The following is a 13,717-nucleotide window of genomic DNA, read 5'->3' on the forward strand; positions in this document are numbered from 1 at the left end:
GTCGCTGCCTCTCTTCCCAGGAGGAGCCCTATAAGAACCGGCCATTTCAGGCGCTCGCCCTCATTGAGCCGGCAGCCTCGTCCTTGGCTTTCCTCTCTCCTCTTTCTCTCCCTCGCTCCCCGTTGGATCCAGGCCCCTTTTGCTTCTGATCTGCATCCTTGGTCCTCCCTTTGTTTCCCCAGCAGCAGCAGCAGCAGCAGCAGCAGCATCGCCATGACTGACCAAGCCATCTCTTTCCTGAAGGATTTCTTGGCTGGCGGCGTGGCAGCCGCCATCTCCAAAACGGCGGTGGCTCCCATCGAAAGGGTCAAGCTCCTGCTCCAGGTAAAAGGATGGGGCTTGGAAATGGGAGATCTAGTGCGGAGGGAGAGGGGGAAGTGTGGGGGGGAGCATCCCAAAGGCGTGGAAGGCCTTCCTTTGTGCCAGAGAAAGGCTCCTTTTTGTGCCTAAAAAGGCCCTTCTCCCATCCTCTTTGCTTAGAGAGATGTAGTTTCCTAGCGTCAGCCAAGGAGGGGTCCTTTGTTTCCTTTTAAAGGTCGCCCTCCTCCCTCTCAAGGTCGCCCCAAGGAGATCCAAGGCCCAGCAGCCTAGATCAGGCCTACCAAAGGAGTAGATCTCTACCAGGCCTTGTCCAATGGAGGACATCCCAGCAATACATGGAGGACAAGGCCCACACATCGCCCAGCGCCGCACTCCTCAGAAGAGCCATCCTTGCTTCTTTGACTTACTCAAAATGGAGGACGGTTTAGGGACACAAGGTTGAAAGGGAGGTAGAGATATAAGCGTCCTCCTTTTTCCCCCGGACACGTCCTCCCTTTCCATTCCAGGAGGGATTCCAGCGAGTGTTTCCAGCATTGATTTATTTTTTTGGGTGTGGGGCTGTCCTCCATGTTTCCTGGCAGGTCCTACATTTCACCCTCCTTGGCAGTGAGGACACATGAGCACCCTGAATGGAGGACATGTCCTGGAAAAGGAGGATGCCTGGTCTCCCCCTGCCTTGGACCCCAGTGTCTTTGCTCAAGGAGAGGGTCTCCTTGAGGCTTCAGTGGATCAGGGCCTTGCCTTGCCTTGCCATCCAGGATCAAGCCCCAGAGGTGATGCAGGATGCTTGGCCTTCTCCATCCTTTTCTGGGGCCCAGTCTTTTCTTCTAATGGGGGTCCAAAGTGGCAGCAGAGGAGGTGCCAGGGCCGGAGCGAACTCGTTCTGCTTATGATGCCAATCCCGGCCTTGCCCAGGATTAGTGGCTGGGCAGGCGGAGGTGCCAGAGGCCCATCTGGCACCCAACCCAGTGGCATCCTGGAGAATGGCTCCCCAGGCAAAAGCTGCAGCCGCACTGCAGGAATCACCTGGTTTGACACCACATTGACTACCACGGCTCCATGCTGTGGAATTCTGGGAACAGTTGCTGGTGTGAGAGACACCAGAGCGGAGCTCGGCAAACAGACATGGAATCCGGTGGTGACCTTGAAGGGCAGCTAAGCTAGGAGCAATGAAAGGGCAATGGAAAGGGCCCTGGGGTCAGTGGATGGTGCCCTTGATAGGAGGAAATCAGCATGCTACAAACATGAGCTTGGAAAAGCTCAAAATGGGATTTTAAAAATACATGTATCCTACATAGAGCCCCTTGGCATGAGAGGGAAAGGCCTGTCAAGGTCGCATGGTGCTTTCCCAAAAAATGGAGAAGCAGAGTTAAAGCCATTTACTTTTTTTGGTACTACAACTCCCAGAATCAGAGTTGAAGTGATTACTTTTTTTGGACTGCAACCCCCAGAATCCCTCCCAGGCAGCAACCTGGCAGTTCCCAAGCTATTGTGGGTTGGAGGGGGGATATCCGGATTTGAAAAGAAGGACATATTCGTCAGAGCTTTCTAGTCTAGCTGTCTGTCCTCCACAGTGACCAACCAGGTGCCAGACAGGCTTTAGTGGAGGGTGGGAACCAGATAGCCCTCTGGATATTGCTGGGCTGCAAGGCCCAGCAGCCTGGAAAGGAAGAAATACTGAGGTTGCAGTCCAACACCATCTGGAAGGCCACATGGCTTCCACTCCCAGATCCGGTAAGAAGGGGCCTGTAGCCAGTCAGTCCAGGAAGCAAAGGCAAGGGGGAACCATATTGGCAACCCCCCAAATATCTGAGGATGTGGACTCTGGATTGAGGCCTTCCAAATCTGCCGGTAAAGCTGGCTGCAGAGAAGGGACCTAGGGACTCCCTGGGACCAGAACGGGCATTGAGACTCCCATCATCCAAATCAGAGCTTGGAAAAGTTAACCTTTCAGACTGTTACAGCTCCATTGGATACTGGAATTTGAGGGATTCGGGGAGCTGTAGTCCATAAACATAGATTGCCAAAGCTCTGATCTGGCCATGATGTAGACTGTTGCAGCTCCACTGGCTATAATGTCTGAGGGATGCTGGGAGTTGTGGTCCAAAAACTTAGGTTGCCAAAGCTCTGATCTGGATGGACATGAGCATCTTGGAAGAGAGGTCACCTTGCAATGAATTCGTTATCACTGGCTGGATTAAGATCATTGTCTGGTGATCCTGCAGAAAGCCAAATAAAATGGAGGCCTGCATAGGAGGCAGACTTGAAACACTTTGGGCATAATAAAGGTGTATATTTTAAAATCTGCCTTTTTAATCCCATAAATCTGAATCCCTGCTTAAAAGCCTAGTATTGACTTGGGAAGTCTGTGTTCCACTTCGAGAGGTGCCACTTTTACTTTTGTTCTTCAAAGACAGTGATTCTTGTTTGAAAAAGTAGGCATGAAAGTGGGCCACTCTTACCTAGGCCAATGTCAGGCAAGTATATGAAGGACACGGGGGCATTCAAGGTCTCTTTCTGATAGAGCAGGCATAAGCAAGAACCCTTGAGGTATTTTCCCAGCAAGAAAAAAACGGAAATCTGATCTTTGAACTCAAGCACATAGTTCTCCAGAAAGAGAGAAGTGGCATACACAGTGCTTGGTTGGACCACTGCCAGCTTCAAAGCATGACTTAATAGGTTTTGTAGTGATTTGATAATCTCTCATATGAATTTCTTTCTCTGCTACTTGTTCCCCACCACTAAATTTCCATTTTTTGCTGCATCATTTGACCACGTAGGTTTGTTAAAGCGAGGTGCGGGAAGGGCCCTGAATTATGTAGCCCCACTTAATTCCACCTCTTCTATCTTGGCAGGTGCAACATGCCAGCATGCAAATCACAGCAGAAAAACAATACAAGGGCATCATTGACTGTGTGGTCCGGATTCCAAAGGAGCAAGGCTTCCTGTCTTTCTGGCGCGGCAATTTGGCCAACGTGATCAGATATTTCCCCACTCAGGCCCTCAACTTTGCTTTCAAAGACAAATACAAGCAGATCTTTTTGGGTGGCGTCGACAAAAGAACCCAGTTCTGGCGTTATTTTGCCGGCAACTTGGCATCCGGTGGGGCTGCTGGGGCCACATCGCTTTGCTTCGTCTACCCACTCGACTTTGCCCGAACACGTCTGGCGGCCGACGTAGGGAAAGCCGGAGCAGAACGAGAGTTCAAAGGGCTTGGTGACTGTCTGGTCAAGATCTTCAAGTCAGACGGCCTCCGGGGTCTCTACCAGGGCTTCAACGTCTCTGTCCAGGGCATCATCATCTACAGAGCTGCTTACTTTGGCGTCTATGATACTGCAAAAGGTAAAACCCTTTGGGACATTTTTTGTTAAACAGCAGTGTTTCAGTATTTTTGGTTTCTCAGCTAATGTTCAAAATGATGGTGCCCAAGAATGGCTTTGTGACTCTTCTTCCTAATTTCTTTTACTTCACAGGAATGCTTCCAGACCCAAAGAATACCCACATCTTGATCAGCTGGATGATTGCTCAGACAGTTACTGCAGTTGCTGGCCTGACCTCTTATCCTTTTGATACAGTCCGGCGGCGTATGATGATGCAGTCTGGGCGCAGAGGTGGTATGTATCTCACATTCCCTGCTGGAAGGGTCACAGAAAGTGCACTAACTACATCCAAGGAGTCCCACTGACAATAAGATGTCCCTGTCTTTTTCTAATGACAATTCCCATCATCCTACCTGGGGGATTCCTGGAGTTGTCATCCAAGGAATTTTATGTTGCCATTCTTTGTGTAGATTAGGCTTGTCATGATTTGAGTCCCTATGTTGGGAGAAAGGCAGGATATAAGAAAATAAGAATAAGAACATATTCATTGGGCCAGAGTCAGATGAGAGTCTGTTCATCTGACTCTTCATTGTGAGATCAAAATGGCCAAAATCCCATACATTTTAAAGGGATCCTGGAAGTCATTTAGCCTCGGAGGTCATTCTGCTTAGTTCAGGATCTGCAGTGGCAGATGCAGCTACAGTATCAACAAGATAGCCTCACTTCCGTTGCATGGTGTCTCCAAAGTGGAGATGATACTTAGAATCTTTTCTGTTAAAAGCTGATAAGATTCTAGCTGTGGTTATGCCTGGCATGGATACTCTGCTTATGTTGGATTGCCATACCCATTAACTCCATCCAGCATGGGCAGTGATCAGGGATGATGGCAGTTTTAGGCCAGCAGTATCTGGAGGCCCACAGAATTTCAAATGCTGTACTGCACTTTGCAATGTATGCTGAGGTATATGGGGAGGAAGTTCTTTCCGGCAAGACCAGGGGATTGGTTTAGGAAAATCTAGACTGAAAAGACTATAAATCATCCTTTGTGAGTTGTGTATATATCAGACTCAGGCCTCATCTGCGCTGCAAAAATAATGCAGTTTGACACTACTTTTGCTGCCAAGGCTTAATGCTGTGGTATCCTGGGACTTGTAATTTGTTGTAGTACCAGAGCTCTCAGAGGAGGCTAAATGTCTCACAAAACTGCAAATCCCAGAATTCCATAGCCTTGAGCCGTGGCAGTTAAAGTGGTGCCAAACTGAATTATTTCTGCAATGCAGATGTGGCCTCAGTTAGAATGAACACATGCAAAAACTGTGCCTCTTACTTGCTGATTGAGCCATTTTTAATGTCCAAGGTAATGATTTCAAAACTACAGAGAAACAGGACATTTCAGGGGAATGTACAAATGAAAGTGCAAAATGTCTCCCTCCATAAGAATAAACTGAACCTTAGGAAATTAGGATGGTTCCCTTAAGTCTGCCTTTTTGACCTCACCTGAAGTAGGCTTCAATTGGACCTGCTTTTGAGTACACACACATGGGATGTTTGCTTAGTCTATTCTTGGAAAATCAGCTTTAAAGTGATACATACTCCTGTGTCATGAAGGGACAGTGAGCTAAGTCAGCGCTGGTCAAAGTGCTGGTCTTTGGACTGATATCAATCTGTGAACCATTGGCTGCTGGCCCACGTTGAGTGTCCAGGAAAAAAAAGTTAACAAGGACCAAAAAATGCCAGTCTTATATATCAGCCTAAGAAACACTGAGTTACATCATCCTTAAATACATTTTGATTTTGTGATCTTTCCAATCTTATAATCCTATTTAGACTTAGTATTAAATACATATGGAACAGTTACAGAACTGGAGCATACCTTAAGTTCATCTAGCCAACCCCCTGCGTTATGTTCTCCATTCATGCAACACAGGCAAAAGTTTTCTTGTCTGTGTCTCTTCTTCTCCACATAAATACTTGGAATAACTTGAAAAGTTAAAATGTCCAGCCAATCAGTTCCTTTGCCAAAAAATAATCTATGCAGCACACCAACTGTTGCGTTGAATAGAATTTCCAAGTTGTGGAGACAACCCCTATTCAAATAATTTACCTAAAGACATGAGTGTATAATATCTTCTGTCAACCTTTCCTTAATTTCCTCTATATTGAATTTTATATTGGAAGCTTCTTGGAGCAAGGTACTACCGTCATAACTTTTAAAGCCCCAGAAGCACTAGTACTACATAAGTCTTAATAGATCTGGGAGCAGAGTACAACCAGGGAAAGGTTCAGAAGGCCCAAAAAGCATTATTTACCTCCCATTCCCAATTTGTTTCTCTCTCCTTTTTCCCCAGCCGACATCATGTATTCTGGTACAATTGACTGCTGGAAGAAGATTGCCCGTGATGAAGGTGGCAAGGCTTTCTTCAAGGGTGCGTGGTCCAACGTCCTCCGAGGAATGGGGGGTGCTTTTGTCCTAGTCTTGTATGATGAAATCAAGAAATACACATAAGCTCCTTCCCTGTGGATGGCACTTAACGGTGTAATATTCATGGACTGCGTCAAAACTATTTATCAGTTTCCACTGAGGTTTCCGCTGGTTGGCAAAGGGACCACAGTTCTGCTTTGCCTGATCTGTTTATTGAGTCATTCCCCTGACAATGGGACTCAAACTTCATTTTTATTCAGTCACTCCTGTTAAAATAAGTTTGAGAGAAATAAAAATAAAATTAAAAAAACATCTCTGGATCCCACTTGTGCTGCTTCTCCCAGTCTTGAATAACTTGTCCTGTGCTTCAGTGGTGGAAGAAAAGCTAGTCCTGCTTTGCTAAATTGATAAATTTAAAAGATTAGATAACACTTTGCACCTTGAATCTTCATAAATCAAGTGGTTATTTTGTCAGGGATGCTTCCAGGATATACTCCTCATTTGGGAAAACTAATATTCTGTCTATTTTCAGTGTGCACAATTAAACATGTGTCTTCAGTTTTTGAGGCATCTTTGCAGAGCTTGGAAAAGTTACTTCTTTGGCCTACAGCTCCCAGAATCAAGTTCTGAGAGAGTAGAAACACAGCAAGTAATGATACATTTGATTTCAAAAAGTACTGAGCTAAGAGTCCAAAATAAAGACAGGACAAAATAAAGCTTTGAGCCACTTAGGAAGTGTGATGTTTAAATGACGCATGCGTTCTAAGAGGCTGGAAGCCGCGCCAAAGCCATGGTCCATTCTTAAGGACTGGAGTGTGACTTTGGCACAGTTTCTGGCCTCTTAGGACACATGCATCATTTAAACAGCATACCTCCAAAGTGACCCAAAGCAGCTTTATTTTGCCCTGTCTGTATGGGCCCTAATTTAAACTGACCAAGGGAATGGAAATTAAAAGGCTTTCGGTAACGCCAGGAGTTCCCACCAAATACTTTGAGATGAAGATAATGTTATATGAATTTCCAAAATAAAATTGGGATTTGCAGTTTTACAAGGTCTTTAGCTGCCTCTGCCAAAAAGTCCTGGTGGCTCCCAAAATGACAAATCCCAGGATTCTGTAGGATGGAGCCATGAGAGTTTAAAGTGGTGTCAAACTGCATTATTTCTACAGCATAAATGCACACTCAGGTTCACCCAGGACAGCAACAATCTGCCTTTCAACGTGAGAATGTTATGGAGACTAAGTGAAGCCTGCAGAGACTCTCTTGAATCAAGGAGAGAAGTTACAATTTTATGCTCAGTGGCCAAAAGTGGGAGGAGAAGTATGTTGCGGTTACTTGTCCAAAGACTTTGGGGCTGACTAATAGCTATTCAATTATTTGGTTTTTAGCACTGTGAAAATAACCTTTGCCAAGAGACTTGGAGAACAGTGGTTAAGGCTGGTTGGAACAAGGAGCCAGGAAAGAACTAACAGTTGCTGGGTGCTAACCATCTCCTCTGGCTCCCTGACAAATGGTCAGACCAGATTTTAGAAAAAGTTTATTTTGGGGCCACTCTTGCCAGAATCCCAGAAAGTAACATTAGGGCAAACTAGCTTTATCAACACATTTACAAGAAAGCAGGTTTTCATTTCCAAAGACATTAGGGATCCACTGGTATTCCTGCTCTTAGGGAGAACCAGATATACTCTGATCATGCTCTGTGGAAGCCACTGTCTGTTTTCTTCTTTCCTTGCAAAGTGTGAATGGCTAAAGGGTCACAACTGTGCAATGCCAAATGGAGGCCACTCTTATTGAAAGGCGCTAATTGGAACAAGCAAATGGCCCAGCAAATGCATTGCTCTGGAATAAGCAATGAGGCCGCGCTGCCTTTATTTTGCTGTTCTCTCTCTTCCCTGATCGATATTCCCAGCACACTGCTACATTTCACAACATGCACGAAGCTGTCCAAGACACCCACGTTTGCTGCCTCTAATGCAAATTCCTTTCCCTGTCATGTGTCACTATAAAGGCTAGGAAAGGAAGCTGCTGGGATTGGAATTTCAAGTCATGCAAGTTCACCATCTTCCTCCTAAAACTTGGACAGAAGCCCAGGTGTTGAGTCGGGATTGGAATCCTCTTTGGTTGCACAGAGGAAAAACCCAGCATGGTCTCCTTGAAGCCTTCTGAATCAATGCCAGATAATGTGCGGCATGCATAGTTTCAAGTGTAATTTACTGAGGCTTTACAATTGTGGATCTCCCTTGTCTTTCTTTCTCTCTGTTCAAACCGGAATTTGGAAACTCTACTGGTTTGGACTACAACTCCCCAAATTTTCTCAAAGCATGGCTAGTGTCTGCTTTGCGTACGTAATCTCAGTCATCCTGACAACAGGCCTGCAAAGTAGGTCATCTTGCCAAGCAAGAGTCTATGTAACACTACCCCAGCAGGGGTGAAATTTTAACTAGGGATGGCACAATAACTCCCTCGTCTTAGCCGAGATGTCACAACGTTGCATTGCAACATCGCACTGGTGACTCAGTGGGCAGATGCTATTAAGAAAGGATTTCATTTGCTGGAAAGGTGCCCTTATGAATCAGGAAGTAGACGACATACACAGTTTAATACAAGTGCAGACAGTTTTGTATTTTGGAGTTTTGGAGCCCTGGTGGCGCAGTGGTTAAATGCCTGTACTGCAGCCATTCACTCAAAACCACAAGGTTGCGAGTTCAAGACCAGCAAAAGGGCCCAAGCTCGACTCATGCTTGCATCCTTCCGAGGTCACTAAAATGAGTACCCAGACTGTTGGGGGCAAATTAGCTTACTTGCTAATTAGCTTACTTGCTGTTCACCGCTATGATCTTTGGAATAGTGGTATATAAATAAAACAATTTATTTATTTATTTATTTATTTATTTCATTGGGATCTTCTCCAGCTTCCAAACCCGAGAGTCAGGGTGGCTCGTGACTGAATTTAAAACATGCCAATAAAAATACAGAGAGTTAGATCTAACCACAATTAAAATATAATGTTTAATGAGACTATGAATGAGAATATTATAGCCTCAATTAAATTACCGTGCAAAGAACACCTGCCAACCCAATAATCAGATTTCCAGCCTTTAAATAAGGGGCATCCTGTACAATAAGGGACACTTGACAACCCTAGGACAGTATCAAGCAACAGATCTTCCTAGGAGCACATTCTACAGAAAGGGGGCCATTGCTGAAAAGATGCCTTTCCTGACAGTCACCAGCACTTTGCACAGTTGTAGCACATTCAAGGCTGGTCCAAAGCTTGATTCTTATAAAGTAAGGATGGACAAAGTGTGGACTATAGGCCACATGTGTCCCCCAGGTCTTCATGGGCCCTGACACCTCATCCCATATTTTTTTTTCTCATAAAAATGACTTTTTTTTCCTGCTCCTGAAATTCAACTGGAATTGTGGGGTTTTGTACCAGAGAAGAGGCCACAGGACCCTCTAAAACCACAGTGTCAAAAATGGGCATGGACATCCAGCCATTTCATTTTATTTTATTTTGTCATTTTTGGCCTTTTTCTGCCTAGGGCAACAGCTGCTACGAATGCAAATTTAACCTCCGGCTATATAAAAATTACTGAGAGTGGCCAAAGGATTTTGAGCAAATTATCATGTCTGCTGTTTCGCACAAGCAAGCTCTGCTGGCTTTCTCTGGCAACAGTTGTGTGGAGCAGGAATTTCACACAATGTTCTCTCTGACCAGGATAAGCAGCTGAAAACTTATTGCCCTGAAAGTACTCTGACCTGTGAGGGTGGTGAGTGAGAAAGCGTGGAGAGATGAGAGAGAGGAAAGCATTTGGTGGAATGATTGACAGTTTGCGACATAACTCTACACTATTAGGAAAAGTCACATCAATTAGACAGATGGTAGTGTGGAAAGATACACTTATTTAAACATGTCAATATGTTCTCTGTAGCCATAGGCAATACCAGGACAAGGGCTTTAATACTGGCTAGCTTTTTGAGCCAGTGTGGCATAGTGGCATTTGGGAAATAGTATATAAAAATTGCTCCCCTCCTAAAATTAAAATCTGGGGAGTCATGGGAGGCTTTGAACATTTCCTGGGGTGCTTTTGGGGCTGCAAAAGTGGAGTTTGGAGCCCACATGTGCTGCCCATAGGCCACACTTTGCTTTAGCGCCTTTTATCTTCGGTGAGACTCCAGGATCCATCTTGCAGCTGCAGAGATACATAGTGGCCCATCCATCAGGCCAGGATTAATTTATTTTGTTAAATGTCTCTTTCTCCCCCTAATTTTTGTACTACTGTGCCTGAAGAGGAGTTCTGGCGAACCGAAAAGCTCATGCCACGAATGCATCACTTTTGTAACATTTGAGCAGCCGTAATAATGCTAGCTTTTGTTTTCAGTTATGGATCCCATGGCTGCTTAATTTTTAAAATTCGCAATCCCTGTAGGCAGCCACTGTGCCATAACTATGAGTTTTGAAATATCAATGCACCTTGTGGCAGTCCCCCTTGCAGAGTCCAAAAATCCCAGCATCTGCGTTGATCCATCTCAACAAAACAGTCTTGACAAGTTTAATTTCTTTTAGGAGCAGGATTCATTGATCGATTGATTGGATTAATATCCCACCTTTCTCTCAAAATGGGATTCTTTTGCAAAGCTAATAGGTCTTCATGACCTATTCAAGACTAATGCTTTCTATCAGAACTGGTATAGTTCACAATCTAATCGCTAGAAAATAAGTTTCTCCTTTCACTACTGTGAAGCTAAACTGCAACCTTGCTACTTCTGTAGAGAACAACATCTGCTTGGCAGTGTTGAAATGAGCTTAAATTGGATTATTTCTGCAGTGCGGTTGCAGATGGAATGGGGCGAGGGAAAGTTTAATCTTCTTCCTAACCTCAGGCAGCAAATTATCTGGCACTGGCTCTAAACCTGTAGTACTATAGAGCCTTTACAGGACCATACTACTCCAGGTAGGAATGTATATTTATTTAAGGAAATATATATCCTGCTTTAGCATTGCAGATGCAACAGCCAAGGTTAGTACTAATGTTTAAAAATCATTATGGAAACAATTGTTCTCAAGCAAACGGATAAAAGCGTTGAATATATAATTTAAAAGACAGGAGATTCTATCATATAAAACCAGCCACCAAGAGAAAGTTTGGCAGGGCAAATTCAAACATGAGTGAAGCCAAGGACCTGATACAACAAGCAACTAAGCAGGTAGCTACTAGTGATGGTGCATACAAGAATACACTCCCTTCCACACCCTGCCACCAAAACCTCCATTGCCTTAGAAAACGAGTCGATCAGGAAGAAAGCGAGGCCAAAATCTGTTTAGATCTATCCTCACAAATGTAAAAACAAAAAACCAAACCACCTGGCTAGTGAATATCAACTGTGCAGGTTGGTTTAGACCAAACCGAACAAGATATAGAAGTGCTTACCTGTAACACGAAGGCTACATACTTGTTGAACCAGTTATCCCACAGGTTTGGGCCAGGAGTCAGGTGTGACATGTCCTTTAGAAAGTGTGAGTCTTATGTGGAGCTTTAGAAAGTTACTCTTTGGGTCTCCTAGAATCCCCTAGGCCAATGGTAAATTATTATGGGAGCTGTAGTTCCAAATATCTGGAGGTCCATCTAGCCCACATGCTAGCCTTGATCCTAATGTCCTGTTTTTGCAGATGTCCAGGGGACTTTAGGTTGGGAAGATTTGAACACGGAACCTTGCTTTCCACCCCACAATTTGGTGTGTGCATATATGTTCCTTCAAGGCACCTCTCGACTTATGGCAACCCCATAAACTTCATCAGGTTTTCTTAGGTTGTATCTACACTGTAGAAATAATGCAGTTTGATGCTTCTTTAAGTACTGTAGCACCATCTTATAGGATGTTGGGGTTTGTAGTTTTACAAGATCTTTAGCCTTCTCTGACAAAGAGTGCTGGTGCCTCACCAAACTCTATATTCCAGTTTTCTGTAGGATGGCACCATGACAATTAAGGTGATGTCAAATTGCATTATTTATACAGTGTAGATGTACCCCTAGACAAGGAATACTTCCAGCACTTCCACACTGCAGAGATAAAGCAGTTTGGCACTACTTTAATTGACATGGCTCCATCCTGTGGAACCCTGAGATTTGTAGTTTGGTGAGATATTCAGCCTGGTCTGTTAGAGAGGTCTGGTGCAAATCCCAGGATTTGATAGAATAGAGTAATGGTAATTAATGTGGTGCCAAACTGCTTAATTTCTGAAGTCTGGATAATCTTCAGAGGTGGTTTTGCAGTTCCTTCCTCTGAAGCACAACAGGATATAATCTGTTAAAAACAATACCTCTGGATTCAACTTTAGACAAATTGGCCAGAAAGATACTGAAAAATAAACCCACCTGCCCTGTTGCTAGTAAGAACTGCAAAAAAGCTTCTAGACATGTCAGACAAGTCAAGGTGTCTGTTTTGCATCAACTGAATGAAAACATATCCAGGGGTAGCTGGTTTGGCCATATAGCAAAGTACCGTATCATCCAAAATCCACAAAACAGTGATATTTTTTGGGCCAACCAAAATGCACATTGCACATGTTGCAAGCTTTTGAAGCACCACTGGCTTCATCACCAGGCAAAGGTGCACACGTGTTATTTTAAACACCTTTGCCCGATGAAGAAGCCTGTGGAGCTCTGAAAGCTCGCAGCATGTGTCATGTGCATTTCAGCTGAATGAAGACTTTCAGCTTCCATGTTGTGAGAATGACCTCCAGCAGCAGAAAAAAAGGCTCGTTACACATTGTACTCTCCTCCTTTCTCCCTTTTTATCATCACCTGACTGAAGGTCACTGATCGTCGGCCAAGGTGGCCTCCCTCCTCCTGATGGATTGCCTTTTAAGGCGATCCAAGAAGCCAGGAAGTGATGTTTCCGTCCCTTTGCCAACTTAGATTAGCCAAAGCTCCACCTTTCCTTGGTTCGTCATCACTGCAGCTGCCTGGGAAACTGTCGGCCAGCAGGCCCACGTGTCACTTTGGCAAGGAGACGGCCAGAGGGTGACCTGACAGCCAACTGGGTTGGAAATGGAAGATCAGACCTTGGCCACTTGATTCAGATGGGCATCTAGAATACATTTCTGAACAGCAAAGAAGGGCAGCACTGCAACACCTGTGCACACTGGATAGATACCATATGCTTTCTTTGCAAAAGGAAAGCTTTTACAGAACGTACAGTCGGCCCTCTGCTTCCACGGATCTTCGTATCCACGGAGTCAAACCTCCACGGCTTGAATAGTCAAAAGATATATCAATTCCAAAAAGCAAACCTTGATTTTGCTATTGTACGTATGAGGCACCATTTTACTATGCCATTGTATTTAACGGGACTTGAGCGTCCACAGATTTTGGTATCCATGGGGAATCCTGGAACCAAATCTCAGTGGATACCAAGGGCCAACTGTAACACGTGCAGGTTGAATCTCCCTTATCTGAAATTCTGAAATCTGAAATACTCCCAAACCTAAAATTCAGAGAATCATGCAGTTGGAAGAGACCACCAAGGGCCATCCAGTCCAACTCCGTCAGGAAGACACAATCAAAGCAGGTTTGCTTTCTGATGGTTCAATGTGCAGAATGTACGGTGGGCCCTTGTCATCTACTGGGGTTTGGTTCCAGGACTCCCC

The 13,717-nt window shown here is 44.7% G+C and overlaps 1 protein-coding gene across 1 annotated transcript; it reads left to right on the forward strand.

Moving 5' to 3' along the window:
- The first annotated feature begins 48 nt into the window (after positions 1-48).
- Positions 49-6,375, forward strand: SLC25A5 (solute carrier family 25 member 5). Its single transcript, XM_042478417.1, has 4 exons — positions 49-324; positions 3,177-3,663; positions 3,795-3,935; positions 5,990-6,375. The coding sequence occupies exons 1-4, from the start codon at positions 214-216 to the stop codon at positions 6,145-6,147; spliced, it is 897 nt and encodes a 298-aa protein (XP_042334351.1). The 5' UTR covers positions 49-213; the 3' UTR covers positions 6,148-6,375.
- The last annotated feature ends 7,342 nt before the right edge of the window (positions 6,376-13,717 follow it).

Source organism: Sceloporus undulatus, chromosome 7, assembly GCF_019175285.1.
Source record: "Sceloporus undulatus isolate JIND9_A2432 ecotype Alabama chromosome 7, SceUnd_v1.1, whole genome shotgun sequence".
In the NCBI taxonomy this organism is placed as follows: domain Eukaryota; kingdom Metazoa; phylum Chordata; class Lepidosauria; order Squamata; family Phrynosomatidae; genus Sceloporus; species Sceloporus undulatus.